This window comes from Lepisosteus platostomus, chromosome 13, assembly GCF_059453375.1.
Source record: "Lepisosteus platostomus isolate fLepPlt1 chromosome 13, fLepPlt1.hap1, whole genome shotgun sequence".
Taxonomy (NCBI): Eukaryota; Metazoa; Chordata; class Actinopteri; order Semionotiformes; family Lepisosteidae; genus Lepisosteus; species Lepisosteus platostomus.
This window is the reverse complement of record NC_142623.1, coordinates 35,048,066-35,063,102: the sequence shown is the minus strand read 5'-3', so window position 1 is coordinate 35,063,102 and position 15,037 is coordinate 35,048,066. Positions and strand designations below refer to the sequence as shown.

General features: G+C 36.8%; 1 protein-coding gene and 1 long non-coding RNA gene across 4 annotated transcripts; both read right to left on the bottom strand.

The window, feature by feature from the left end:
• Positions 1-94: 94 nt before the first annotated feature.
• Positions 95-2,518, bottom strand: LOC148650492 (uncharacterized). Its single transcript, XR_015925842.1, has 4 exons — positions 1,820-2,518; positions 1,185-1,236; positions 533-609; positions 95-153 (listed from the first exon to the last, which is right to left on the bottom strand). It is a non-coding gene; the product is annotated as an uncharacterized LOC148650492 (long non-coding RNA).
• A 3,317-nt stretch (positions 2,519-5,835) lies between these two features.
• Positions 5,836-13,165, bottom strand: LOC148650491 (H-2 class II histocompatibility antigen gamma chain-like). 3 transcript variants are annotated; one of them, XM_088604337.1, is made up of 9 exons: positions 12,938-13,165; positions 10,509-10,678; positions 10,232-10,323; positions 9,678-9,734; positions 9,372-9,455; positions 8,587-8,689; positions 8,038-8,247; positions 7,027-7,080; positions 5,836-6,523 (listed from the first exon to the last, which is right to left on the bottom strand). In XM_088604337.1, exons 1-9 carry the CDS (start codon positions 13,024-13,026, stop codon positions 6,516-6,518), a joined length of 867 nt encoding a protein of 288 aa, XP_088460463.1. In that variant the 5' UTR covers positions 13,027-13,165; the 3' UTR covers positions 5,836-6,515. The 3 variants fall into 3 exon arrangements, with proteins under 3 accessions (XP_088460463.1, XP_088460462.1, XP_088460464.1); XM_088604336.1 differs by having other exon boundaries at positions 10,509-10,681; positions 12,938-13,160; XM_088604338.1 differs by lacking the exon at positions 8,038-8,247 and having other exon boundaries at positions 10,509-10,681; positions 12,938-13,152.
• Between the last annotated feature and the right edge of the window lie 1,872 nt (positions 13,166-15,037).

Below are 15,037 nucleotides of genomic sequence, written 5' to 3'. Positions count from 1 at the left end.
AAATTGTAATCAAATCTAAATTATAGGGTAAAAATCCATACAAATGTACATCTGTGGAGTTCTAATTAAACATACTTTAGCAACACATTTTGTTTAAATTTCTTACTGTGCACTGTTATGGTTCACAACAGCATCAAACGAAAAGGCACATTCCTACAAAAACATAGGTGATGATGCTGTATCAACGCTGAAAAATGGCCACACAACATAATTGTTAAAAGGGAAACAAAAATGCATAGATTACAGGATGAGTCCTGCACCAAGGAAGACAGAGGTTTGAGTTGAAATATTGTGTACCTAAGAGTCACCAGTAGCAAATACTGAACTGACCTCAATAACAGCGGAAGGCCACAAGTGGGATAGTAAACATACAGTATAAATTGTATATTACTCAATTAATGTACTTATACTATACATTTAAATTATATCCTGCTTTAGATTTTAAAGTACAACACACTCTCCTCATTCTTCAGAAAAGTCTATACAAGTAACAGAATATTATTTCATCCTATAGCAATCATGTATTTCTTACCTTGCTTTCCCCTTGACAATAAATCACACAGTTTTCATCTTCATTTAAAGTTAGTCGTAGCTTGTTTTTTTCATTTCCTAAAAAAAAGTTTTAAGAAAAGCTGCAAGTGCTTTCAATATTTACCATGGGATTTTTCTAAATATTTCTGAAATAGGTTGAGGCACACAGATATTGTTGTTTCAGGCATTGTTGCCTGCTTTTCCTGAGAATAGTCATTTGTCAGCTGTAATGTTTTTCAATTATCATTGTCTCTGGAACCCTAGATGTTCTAAACCTGTCCTCGTAGTGTCAAAAACATGTATTTTATACAGTATTTACATCTACAATACAGTACATACAATGTGGAATTATAAAATAATGATTTTCTGCACCAGGTTTTATGTTTCTCTACAAGAATCTTAAATGCTCACTGGATTCATAATATTGCCATTTACTATCTTCCTAATCATTCACACACAGGTTAATTATACATTAACTAAAATTAATATTTTGTCACAATGGAACAAAAAATAACCCAGTGGTATTGTTAAGAAATAACATTTTACCTGCTTCTGTCTTACAAATCATCTTTACTTGACTCCCTAAATGGCACCAGAAGGAAAAATACACTATAGACAATAAGTTATTTTAATAATAATAACACCACTTTTACCTGTCTTCTGTGTAAATACCACACCCACTCGCACAGCAACATCCTTGGAATTCTGAGAACAAAAATATGTCAATATACGTTCAGGTGGGTAGCTGCGTCAGCATGCGTAGGCTGCAAAGGAACAAGTAATAGGTTTATTCCATGCTGAAAAAAAGAAGAAAGAGAACACAACGTTTCGGCCGTGGAGCCTTCTTCACACCTGAAGAAGGCTCCACGGCCAAAACGTTGTGTTCTCTTTCTTCTTTTTTTCAGCATGGAATAAACACTATTACTTGTTCCTATGTCAATATATGTTTAGCCACTCTCAAATCATTTCCTATCTCCAGCAAGTTGGATTGGGGTTTAACACTGACCATCCTCAGACGTTTAGTATTACTTAGTTAAATTTATACACCCTGAGAGAAATTAACTGTCAGAAAAGAGCTTTAGTAAAGCAAGTTGAGCCCAGCCTCAGAATCAAAGAAATTCCACAGTCTGTAATAATTTCTGAAAAGCACCTATCTTTAAGGATATAACATGAGGGAATCTTCATTTTTGCAATTCTCTCCAAAATAAGGCACTTTACAAGTCCGGAATGCATAAACCAGATTGTGTAATATAAAACAAAGAGTTATAAAATTTGTATAACTACTTACGTCTCCAGAATCCATGTCTGAAGAGATGAAGCCTTAGGTAAGTTCTGGAACAAGCCTGGAATGTGTTCAGTTACAAGGTTGTAAAATATTCATAGAAGCAGTCTCCTGTCAATCTGTCTTCAAAGATTAGATTTCAGAGGGAAAAGTCTCAGTTAATTAACTAAACATGAAGACTAAAAAACTAAACATGTCTTTATTAACAGAGACTACATTGAGGTACCCTATTGAAATATATTGAATATTTCAATAGTTTATAACACCATAAGAAGAAAAAAAACAATGTTATAATACAGAATGAAGATGTATATAAAAAATATATTAATAAGAGCTCAGGAATCATTGCTTGTCTTGGTTTAGTTCCTGTAGAAGTTCTGGTTGCAAAAAATTGTGATTTGTCCTTGTAGATGCTTATAATCAAACTATTTGATGGCTTTAACTTCCTATTCTGTTCATTAATTTTCTATGATGATTTTTATTCTTTTTTCATGTATTTATTTATTATATTATTTTAATATTTTGACATAAGTTTTTACAGGCAGCACACGCACAGAAAATTTACATCAGAAATATATTTGGGAAGAAACCCAGACCAGCAGTTGTGGTATATTTCAGTGGATCTAGTCCTTCAAAGTAAACACACTTTTAATTCAGAAAGTTAATCAAATTTGTAAAAAAAAATTTACATAGGAGGCAGAAATGCTTCAGCTGAACTGCCCTGGTGCCGAGTCTTTGTGAAGATTCATTAGCATGACCCAGGCAATTTGCTCAACATTAGGTCATATGAACAGCCTCATGCTCTGTTTTCCTCATGCCTTCCAAAGACCTTCGGGCTAGGTAAATAGGCTCTAATTTGTCCCTGTGGTTGTGTGTGCTTCCTGCAATGCACTGCCTTTCCACCGAGGTGCTGTCTCACCTCATAACCTGTTTTGCCAGAAGAGACTCCATTTTGCTGCGACCCTAACCAGGAATAAGAGCCTTTCAGATTGATGGGTGGTTGGATGAACTGCCTAAAAATGACACTATACTTTATGACAATATAAGGTTTAAATAAAAAATGTATAAGTCTACTGTATGTGTTAATAATATTGTAGTGCACTGCATTAGAGGAAGCATAAGTTACAATTACAAAGTACTTCATTCTTTGCATTGTTTCCTTGATATAAAAAGCTATATACTGTAAATAACATAATAAAATCTATATACAGTTCATGGCTGGAATAAGAATCTAGATAAGCATTTAATAAGATTTTGTACTGAGCCATTTTACAGAATCTCTTAATCATCTTTACAATATACTGTATAACACTGAGACATCGGAGGAAAAAAGTAACAGTATTCATGCATGCACTTTTACAAATGATTTACATTGAGAATCACATCTGCAGCTATAGGACTTCAGAGATATATAAAGTAAATGGCAAACCTATCTGGCAGCTGGAATATAATTAATAATAATAATAATAATAATAATAATAATAATAATAATAATAATCATCATTAATAATTGCTTACACTTATATAGCGCTTTTCTGGACACTCCATTCAAAGCGCTTTACAGGTAATGGGGACTGCCCTCCACCACCAATGTGCAGAATCCACCTGGATGATGCGACGGCAACCATAGTCTGCCAGAGCACTCACCACACATCAGCTATTAGTGGGGAGGAGAGCAGAGTAATGAAGCCAATTCATAGATGTTTTTAGATAATAATTATAATGTTAGAACATTAATGCATGATTTATTTTTCATTTCACTACTATTCTTGTCATAACAAGATTCATAAACTCAGGATATTGTGTTTTAGATCCATAGGTTTTAGGGTGGGTTATGTGTTCATTTAAATAAAATTTACTTGATTCCTTATTCCTAGAATGATGCTGTAGTATTAGTGTGATTTTTCCCAGGTTATCCATTGGTATATTGTGACCTCTAGTGACAAACTTTGGTATTCCTCTACTCAATTTACTGTTGTTCCTAATGCTGAATATATCTAATGGGAGTTGTTTTCCAATATTGCAGATTATGCTAGGTGTGAACAAAATGCAACTTAAACTGTATGTGTGACGTTTGTTGAGTTAGAAAACTCTACAGAGGTAAAAAAAAAATTACCTATGATCCTAACAAAAATAATTTAGAATGTCTTTTGAAGTTGAATGTATAAGTTAAGCACTATTTGCAGATTCATAGTTTCTCTTTACTTGTTATTACAGCATATATGAAAAGTAAATGTCTAGCATATTGGTAGATATCGGGAACTTTTGGGAGCTACTGTACCATCCTGGCTCATGTCACGATTGTCTGAGGGCTAGAAATTTTCCTGGTGTGTTTGCCAAGTCTATCAGGAATCTGAGGGACTTTCCATATGCACTCCTTCCAAAGGAGTTATTTCTCATTGAGCACGGGAAACAAAAACATCCGCCCATTTTCTAGCTGCTTTTTCCAGTTCAGGATTGCAGGACAGCCGGAACCTATCCCAGCAAGCAATGGGCACAAGGCGGATACACCCTGGATGGACGCCAGTCCATCAATGGGCAGACAGACACGGACACACACAGGCACACACTCACTCACTGTTGATTCAGTATTTCTTTTTGCAAAATTTGTGAGCATAGTCAATTTCTAAAAATACTCAAAGAAAAAGTTTACTAAGGCAGGCAATCATACACAAAAACAAATGCCACCTGAAAAGTATAACTTGTTGAAATGTATGTAAAACAACCAATTAAGTAAATCTTTCCCATTGTTCTAATCTGTAATTTATTAGATATATTTTTGTAATTTATCCTAAACTTCTCATATATTGTTATGTATGTGGTAATTTTCCATCAGTTTATCATTTGTCTTTCACCAATTTAAGAAAAGTAAATCAGAAAAAAAGTGATGGGACAAAAAATATAAAGAACAATGTATCAGTTGTATTCTCATTCTACGCAATCCCCCTCTAAAAAGTATGTACTGTACAGTAGTCTCACTTCTTTATAAATAGAAGAATAGAAATTAAGAAAAAAACAATTCACCGTGTGTTTTTGTGCTTTTGTTTGAGAAAAAAAGGAACTGAGGTTTCATGCTTCATAGGTTTCCATTTAAAATGTTCAACTTCTTGCAAGTTTTTTTAAAAAAAGACTAACTTCATCTAGTGATCCAAAATCACTCAGCAATTTGCGTCAGCAAACCAGGAGGAACTGGCATCACTTTGCAGGAAGTATCAGCTGATCTGTTGTTACTGTAATGTCGGCCGTATGCGTTACACTCTCCCCCACTTAATTCGCCATCCTCTGCGAAGGGCTATCCCATCCCACTTCTCACACCAATGTAGCGCTCTCAGGTTCATGCGGGTATGCGCCCTCACCGGTGCCACCTTAGGTCAGCCCCCCAAAGCTGGGAACTCGAACCTGGACCTCCAGCATCACTCAACAGGGACCCAGCCAGTTGAGCTAAAGAGAAACCTCCCCTCAGCCCGGCAGCTGTGAGGTCCCTGCTATTAACAGGGAAGGGCGGTGACATCACCGCACTGGTAAGCCGGCTCGCACAACCTGTAATGTCGGCCGTGTACATTACATTACTATAGTGTTTTTATCAGTCTGGAGACAGATAAAAGCAAAAATATAGTGGATATGAAATCAAGCCTTTCCAAGGAGTTTGTGCTGCTGTTTCACTGTGTTTGGGGCAATTCAGTAGATATCCCCTTATCCATTTTAGTAGTTTTCTCATTACAGTGAAATAGTATCCTTATTACTTTACTTACTTTTAATAAATCATTGTTTTAACTGGCCTTATGGACACACTTTCCTTTCATTTTGTCTTGTGGTAAAGATTTTGCTGGAAACAAAACCTTCCATAACAATCTTTTGAACTGCTTTGAAACAACCAGTTAATGAAAGTGCTCTTTCACAAGACACTTTTGTGCTCCTAATACCTTGGAACATTTAAATGAAAAAGATTGAACAGAATCTTTAAATCCAGTGCAGTATTACATTTATATGGAAACACAGATGTAAAGCATCATACAGCTACGTTTATTAGGAAAAACCATCTTTAATTTCCATTTCTCAGATACATTTACATCTCTTCCAGTCTTCAAAACCCAGTACTTCATAACTACGATCTTAGCATATATTAAGCACAAGAAAGACAGAAGGTATTGTATACATAAAATATGGACAGTAATTATTCATTTTATTAAATTTTAATTTAAAAAAAATAACTGCAGTGAGGATTTTGTTTTGGTTGATGTTCCAAGGTGTGGTTTGTGAGTAGACGTACTGGGGACATGTTGGGGACAATTCTACAGTACAACTTATTGTTTTCAGGAGGACAATAGATTTTGGATGGTGTCTTAAATCTGCTACAGTATAGGCGGCTGTAATTAAGGTGCTTTCAAATGGCTCTTTATTGATGGCATACCAATTTAAGTGCAAGAGAGGTTCATTTATTTGACAAGAAATATTTCGCCACTGTTATAAATTGAATGTAACACATTCCAGTATGACTCACTGTTATAGACAATCGAGAACTAAGTAATAAAAAAAAAATGCTTTAGCCCCTCAGAAAAATATGCCCACTAATATCAGTAATGGTTCTCTAAAAGCTGTTAGCATGGTTTCAAGCCCTGATCACAGATATTTAATGATTACACAATTGTAGGTTTTAGGAGCGCTTCTTAGCTGTCACTTGTAAGCATCCTTCCCATGTAATTTACTCATCTGGAAAACAAACATTAAAGAGTTAGATATCCTGACTCTTGTGTATATATATATATCTGACAGCAGTGTGGCACACCATTGTATGTATTAAAACTCAAAAAGTAAATACCTGTATATTCTGTGGTAAATACTCATCTGACAGACATAATATTACTATTTCTATTATAAGATAATAATTAGTTATATTAAATTTTTTACACATTAGCTGCGTGGGATTTCAATAAGAAAGGAAACTGTGCAAGGTTGACAGTCCTTGCTTTCTACTCTCATACCATTTTTGGAAAGAAAATACCTGAAAGAAATTACTCACATCTTTTCATGTAGAAGAATTAAACAGATCTACATGTGAGGGAAATCTAGCAAATTCTGGGTGAGTCAACAAAAATCAGCAAACCCCTGTTTGTTGATTAATGTTTCTTATTTCACATTAGTGCTGTTAGTTAACTACACGTTCATTCATTTTAAAAGAGGTTTGTATCATGGCTTCTCTTCTTAGAACTCACCTTTCAGCTCCATCATTTTGGGAAAGCTTGGCAAAGCCATCTTACGGCCTTTTCCTGTTAATCAAAAAGATTTCTGTTGTGACGGACAGGCTCATAATCATTTTTATTCTTAATTGTATTTATTGTGCATCACACATAATATTCTGAACCAATATTTGGCTTTATTTAAATCATTTTATGTGCCTAATTGGCCATTGTTCTGAAAATTCACTATAAACCAGACTGAAGTAGTAATGGGACAGAACTGGAGGCACACAGATCTTACAGTATATAAGCCTGATCATCAAATTGTTTTTCTTTTCTGAGGTTAGCAACCAAATCATGCCATTATAAGGGAAATTCAAAGCTATAAACACCACTGGTGCTTAAAACAAAAATCCCCAAAGAGTGTGTCAAACAGGCTTGACCTACTGCATTTCACAGAAAATATCTATGTCGCTGGTCCCTGTGACATCTGAGAGAAAGAGAAGACTAAGGCTAGATTGACTATAGATATTTATTCTCTTGACTTGGAGGACACAACGTAATGGGTGTAAGGTTAAAGTGATGGCCCTCTGGTATAGGAGTCTTGTTTTAGGCATTGGGAGTTGAATTCTAGGTCTGATTCCACTGAGAACACTCAGCGCGATGCCTATCAGTCACTATAGATGCTGCAGAGTTTGGAGTTGGGGTTTTGAGGAGCATAGAGTAACAGGTCTCATAGTATGAGATAAAACTAATGACAACGACAGCATTCAATGTCTCCCAAGAGCATTCATGATCTTCACAGTGAAGCCTACATAAATGCTTGGATAGTGAATGGAATCTGGGGTCTGACCATGCACACCATGTTAACATGCATCCTATTAAACACACCATCTATTAAGCTGTTATTTGGGTGAGGAGAGGGGGGTGGGTAAAGGGAAGGTGGTTTTTTTTTTGTTGTTGTGACCAGATCTGTTCAATCTAGCACTTCCGTCTTTGGAAGGACATGCAAATCTCAACTTAGATTTAAGGAAATCTCTGGCCTACCTTCCCCACTATCACACTGAGGTCTTCCGAATCGGACTCTGGTGCCTGGGAGCTCATCCCCATTCTTGTCCACACACCAGCAGTAGCCCGTGCTGGACCAGCACTGCATGGGCAGATAGTTGCCCTGTTCGTCACACTTGGGGCGGAAGACCCCAGGATGCACAGACTTGGCATTGGCCTCCAGCTGGCATTTTGTCTGGATACCAGACTCTGCAAATAGGAATAAGAATATCTGAGAATGTATGTCTATAAACAAGCATGGCAAATCTTTGGAATTTTTCTCTATTGCATGCTTCCAAATAATTATACATCCACTCCAACTACAAATGTGGACAATTCTCCTTCTACTCAATATTTCAGTAAGAGAGAACCTCAGGACAAAAAGCATGCAGCTCATTTACTGGTCAGGAATGCAGCCAGGGTTGTCACCTTAGCATAACTACCTACAGTAGTTATGGGGAAGGTCATGACCATTTGGGTTTTTGCAATGATTTTATTTCTTTTTTTATAACATCCCCGTCTGTCACTCTTACCAACCCTGTTTCTCACCTGCCATGGGGGTGTTTTTTTCCTCAGGAACAGGGGTGGGCTTTGGTGGTTGCTGCTGGGCCATCTGGAAGATGAGCCAGCTGCGCATCCAGGACTCAAAGCTCTGTAAGGCAAGCATGGGAAAAGCATGGTGACCCTACAGTCCTACAATCTTCAGCTCCTGGAGGATAGTGCCAATAATGGTCACGCGGTATCTAAAGAACCTTCTTTGCTACCTTGATGCTCTACTCGTGTACTGTCTACACAAGCCCAGAAGCAGCAAATTCTTACAAAGCAGTTCATTGCTGACTGCATTACTTGGTTTGTAATAGAAACACATACCAAAACTCTTCTGAGCTGCAAAACTTAAACTGTATGCTTAAAACACATATGTGTTGCTTAGGCAGCACATTCATTAACATTGCTGTTTCACAGCTCTTGGTCTCTGGATTTGATTCCCGACCTGAGGTGCTGTCTGTGTGGATGTTATATGTTTTCCCATGTTCATGTGGGTTTCCTCTGAGTGTTCCAGTTTCCTCCCACAGTCCAAAGACACTGGTAGGTTATTTGGGCTACTGGGAAAAACTGGCCCTGGTGTGAGTATTTTGAGTTTCTTTGGGTCAGCCCTGAGATGAACTAGTGCCCCATCCAGGGTGCCCCCTGCCTTGCACGTTTAGCTTGCTGGGGTTGGGTCCTGCCCCCCACGACCCTGATTCTGAAGAATAGTTTAGATGCTCAGCTCATGTATGTGTAGTTCTGACTGGAAGGACTGTTATTAACTACTTCCATCAGCTACTGTGACTTACCTTCCACTCACTGTCCTCCATCTGACTCTTCATTCCCTGCAGGTTACCCAGGAAAGTCTCGTTGAACTGAGGAAGATTCTCATCCTACATAGAAATAATTAATACAGAATCAACAGAATCATCAAGAATCATCATTCTTGTGCTAATCAGTCTGAGATAATAATGAATCACCTCTTTTAGAGGGTTAAAATCATCTGTTGATGATAACAATGTTTCATTTTCTCCTCTGTCATTTTAATCTTGACAAAGCAATTTCATTTAAAAAAACAACAACCTGCAAAGGAACAGAACATCATTTGCTTTTACCTGCAGAAGGTCCTTCACTTGCTTCTCCAGGCTGACAGTGGCAGTGTCCTCAATTTTCTGTCAGAAGCAGGAATAACAGCAATTAATCTAATCCTCACAGCATTAACTATGAATCACTGTCATTAGTCATTTTTATTTCTGAGTCATTGCAGAATGCTATAAATCATTAATACTGTGATAATGGGGCTTGATTAACACAAACACCACCTAATAACATTTAGTATACATTATGAAGACTTGTTCGTGCATAGTACTTATGAGCGCTGCAGTAATCTTTGTAATTTTATTTATAGTTGTGATTTGTACTTTCACCGTGCAGCTGTATTACCGAAAATAACTAGAATGAGTGCAGGAATAAAGCAAAGTTACAACATTTCTTAAACTGGGGAAATGGTTGTTCCCGCACTGTAAGGAGACTTACAGTGCCATTGTGCAGGCAAGAAGACTTTTCCATAATAATCACAAATTGAATTGATGTCATCAATGCACAAGTTGCCTATGTCTTTCTGGAGTTAAGAGAGAAGTCTTTGAAGCATTAGCGGAGGTGATCTTACCTTCATGGGGACCTTCTTGGAGTCCTCGCTGTAATCCATCAGCAGAGGCATGTTAAACATGGGCATGTGCAGCATCTTGGGAGCAGATGGTGCTGGGGTGCAAAGGAAAGAGAGGGGCTGCCATAAGTTTCAATGAGACAAGACCCCTTCAACCCCCCCCCCCATTTCAAAACTGTGGGGACCCCTGGTTGTTTTTCAGGGTGTGGCTCCAGGGATGAGCGAGGGCTTATGGGTCAAGGCAGCGTCATGTGAAGGAACGCCGTTCCTGTGGACTTACGGGCTGGTTTGCGGGTGTTGAGCTGCTTCTTCAGGTTTTCGGTGTGCTGCTCCAAAGTGGTGATCTGGCCCTTCTGGGACATCACGAAATACACCGTGACCGCCTGGCCTGCGATCAGGAGGCATGCCAGCAGTGTAAAGCCGGCGATCTTATACCCCCGGTTGGATGAGCTGCTGTGGAAACAGGAGAGGAGAAGAAACTTATCGGAATGAAATGAGGGACAATGTGAAGCCCGAAAACAAATAAGAATGATCTCACTGTAGGGAAGACGTTTCTCAGTTTCACAGTGGGTTTATTTTAACCATTTGCAGATCTGATAACAATTCAGTAGTTATGCTGCCTGTTTTGCCTTTAGAAAACTAAGGTTTATGCTAAAAACTGATCATGTTGTCATTAAAACAAATATTTAGTATTTGTGATATGCCATAGCTATGAGACAAAAAAATAAAATAATCTGTTTTAGCACCAAGTACACACATATTTAACCTCTGAAGAGTTGGTTGTCTCTGTTTTCATTTTAATTACTGAAATCATAGGGGCCGGAGGTTGTACACTCCAGAGCAATATTTGTTCCCCCGTTTGCTGAAATTAAAAGACTTAAATCACTATGATTCCAATCTTAGTAAAGATATGTAAACATTTTCTGTTTCTTTTGTTTTTTAGGTTACAGCAGTTACCTTAACTGAGGTTTATTTTGATTTCTAGAAAATGTAGTACTAGAACATATGACTTTGAAAATCACCTTATTGTATAGTTTTGTTAGTAGTAAAATAACACTTCAGCATACATGTTGAACAACTGCAAAGGGAAGCTGGGTAGAGCTTGATTCAATTTTTGGAACTAAATATAAAATCTTAATTTTGAGTGTTCATCAGTAGCTCTGCATGTAAATTAGTAAGAAAGAGATTAATGAGTTTAAGAATGTGCTCAGCTCTAATCTTAAAACAAAACATTTAGTTTTGCTGTCTTTGTTCTTTCTTTTCAGGATCTGTGCACTTTGTAGTCCAAACATTTGAACCCATATATGGCATCAATGATGTGGCACCTATAGCATCAGTTGTTGCTAGGCAAGAGGTGCTCTTGAGTTTTCCAGAATGCCTCAAGTTTGAAAGACACCAAGACATACAACAAAAAAGAGAAGTGAAAAACCACAGAGCTGAGATAGAAAATATTATATATAATATTATTATATACAGTATATATATTATAGATATCAAGAATTAACTGAGATGGGGAGGCATGTTCATGTTACTGAAACTGTGCTTTGAGAATTATTGTACATCCAACACAAAATATATTTCTTTGTAAAACAAAAGGCTGTCCTTCCTGGAACCAAAAAATGAAATTATATATACAGTATATTGAATTAGTAGTAAAAACTTGTTCCTGTTAAAACGTATTCAAGCATCGATAGGAACATATTCAAGGTGATAAAATAATAAGACTATTTAAACTAAGGTTTGTAAATTTTGCTTCTGCTTTTTATTATTTCACAAAAACAAACATATTTTGGCCTATTCAAAATTTCCCATTTTTGTGACTATGGAGTATAATTTACCCCTCCCACCAGCAAAAAAAACAATACTTTTATAAGGAAAGGACCTTCAACAGCTGTTAAGGGTGTGCTAAACTACTGTATGTTGTCTTTTACATTATATGTACACGTTGAGATATGCACAAATAATCATGTAAATCAAAAAGCATAAATAAAATAAGCCAACGAGTGTGGTGGCAGCTTATCATAGCTCAAAAGAGGGGATTTCTTAAAACCGCCTTCTGGAATATTTTCTGGTCATTACAGACATAGAGGATGTACAAATGAATGGATTTTTTAATGAAATTATTTAAAAAGTTAATTGACTGCAGAATACTGTAATCCCAAAGCCAATAAATATTTTTTGTTATCCTGTCTAGTAGTCGAGTGGTTTCACTACAATTTAAATTTGTAAAACGTATATTAAAAACTCCTGCCCAAGCCTAGTTAGCACTCCACATTTCTCCGGCAACAAGTGACGTAACACCAAAACATTTTACTTGATTTGAAGAGAAAATATTTTTTTTAGAATGCCTTTTTTTTCACTTATAATAAAGTCACCTGTCAATAATTGTGCAAAAAAACATACACAGTTTATTATAATAGCCTATACATACTGTAACTAGCGGTTGATGAAACAAAGACCAAATATCTACAGTATATATAATATTCAACCGAACAGCAACAAAGCAATAAATTATATATAACGAAGATACACAATAAATTATTTTTAAAATATTTTTGTAATCCAATCACTTTTAGGGTGATTCTTTTTTTTCTTCTTTCACAGATGTGAAAAACGGAGCAAGAAACGACACTTACAAGAAAATAGGTGCATTACAGTTTACACGAGCGTTTTATTTGCTTTTATGTTTCTTATTGACAGATTCCCTACCTTCTCTGCCCGGTCTGAACATTAACAACCGTCTCCTCGCTGGGAGGCCCTTCGTTCCTCAAGAGCGCATCATGCTGTTCCTCGGCCATCCTGCCCTGCTTGCTTCGCACTTTGACGTCCTCGCTAGGCGCTGTACCAGTGGTAATAAACGCGCTGGCAAGCCTGCGCACAGTTTTAAGACTATTCAGAAAAAGGAAGAGAGCCTGTCCTTGCACTAACCGCTAAACAGGAGGGGGTGAGCAGAAGTGAAAGCACTCTTTCTATTGGAAACCCCCCAATTCTAAAGGTGAGGGGGGTGAAATTGGCCGTCTAGTTTCAGTGCTACTTGAGTTTCCAATTGGCTGCTGAGGGAATCATCATCAGTTGATAGACAGACTTTACCTGAGAACAAACCTAAGGAGTAGCTGACTTATTGGAGCCATTTAGAATTTATATAAGACTGACAGTTTTAAATAAGTAAAAAGGGGATCGTGTTGCATTTCCCCTGTTTCTTGTTATATCTCTTGCACCTAAAAATCAAAATACTGTATTTTGCAATTAAAGTCTTAAACATTTTTAGCCAGGACCTGCTGTCTTTACACCCCATCGATGAGGAAACACATGTTTTGCTTCCTGTTGTGTGAGATTCTCCAAAATATCATTAATTTAAACAAAACACACATTCAACGTGTTGAACACAGCAATACCGTTAAGTACAAATAAACTGCTGTGTTGCTTTGTTGTCTTAAAATATGAAATACAAACCATTGGGCCACACCAAATAATCTATTGTTTAGTTTAAATTAATGCATATTGGAAAGTGATGTTTTGAAATGATCATTTTTGAGTTTTGTCATTTAATGATTAGGTATCTTGAATAAGCATATTAAAATTAATATATGAACATCAGGGCGGCACAGTGATTAGTATTGCTGTAGCCAGCACTAGGGCCCTGCGCTTAATCCTGGACCTTGGGTACTGTCTGTGTGGAGATTGCATGGTCTCCCTTTATTCTTGTGGGTTTCCTCCCACAGTCAAAAAACAAGCTGGTAAATTTTAATTTGCTTCTGGGGAAACTGGCCCTGGTGTGTAACTGTTGATATCTGCCATGTGATGGACTGGTGCCCTGACTGAGCTATATCCTACCTTGTGCCTGTTGCTTGTCGGGGTAGGCCCCAGCACACATGTGACCCTGAATTGGAATAAGCAGTCTGAAAATAAATAGGATGGTTGAGTATGAACATCAAGAAATTAACTTTTAGACTGAAGATTAGATTGACTTTTTAGTGTGATGGTGTTTTTTTCATGTATTTTAAGTAATAGAACTCTTATATTCTAATGTTAAAAATAAGTTTGCTAAAAAGTGAAATTTGTGGTTATTTCCTATTTTTAATAGGAAAGATGGCATATGAAAATATATGTTTTACATCATGAAAGCTCTACAATTGTCAGATGCTACTGTGAAAGTGGCCTTCCCTAGCAACATATGCGTAAGTACTGTTAAAGTTTTGGATTGGCTGATTTTTCTTTTCAGCCTGCTCCAGCCGAGAGTACTCCTATAAAATGTAACTAATGGTAATCCCCTTTCCCAATAAAAAATAAGGATATGCATAATTATCCCCACGGTGGTGAACTTACATTATTCAGTGCTGAAACTATATTTCAGATGTACTCAATATAAATTCTGTAGTCAAAATCCAGTGCTATACTGTATACAGAAGATGTTTGTGAAAAAAAATATTCCTTCATTTTGAGTATGTGATATGTTTAACAGATCTTTATTTAGTACATAGAACATTTTGAAAATGATGATTAAAGATTTTTATATGAATTCTACTGTTGTTGCTCCTTATATTAAGTAAAATATATTTGTTAACCAGGTTTAAACTTGAAGGAAAGATAGGAGCTTTAATATGTTTAGAACAGACTAAGCAGTAGTCTTGTTAAGGTTTTGTAGTGCCTTGGTCATCAAACTCAATTAAAAAAAAAGAGTAAATGATGGACCTGATTTTGCTAACGTGAGCTTTCTGTTATTATTTTAGCCTGTGCTCATATCATTATCACGTTGACATCTGCCGTTTTTGAAGGTTTCGGTGGACGATTAAAAAGTAGAACCATTTG

Excerpts from the sequence above, each read along its gene's own strand:
- LOC148650491 (XM_088604336.1), bottom strand. The coding sequence starts at position 13,026 with ATGGCCGAGGAACAGCATGATGCGCTCTTGAGGAACGAAGGGCCTCCC. Across the intron at positions 10,324-10,508 it reads CAACACCCGCAAACCAGCCC|CACCATCTGCTCCCAAGATG; the intron begins GTAAGTCCACAG and ends TTTGCACCCCAG. Across the intron at positions 9,735-10,231 it reads CCAAGAAGGTCCCCATGAAG|AAAATTGAGGACACTGCCAC; the intron begins GTAAGATCACCT and ends TGCTTCTGACAG.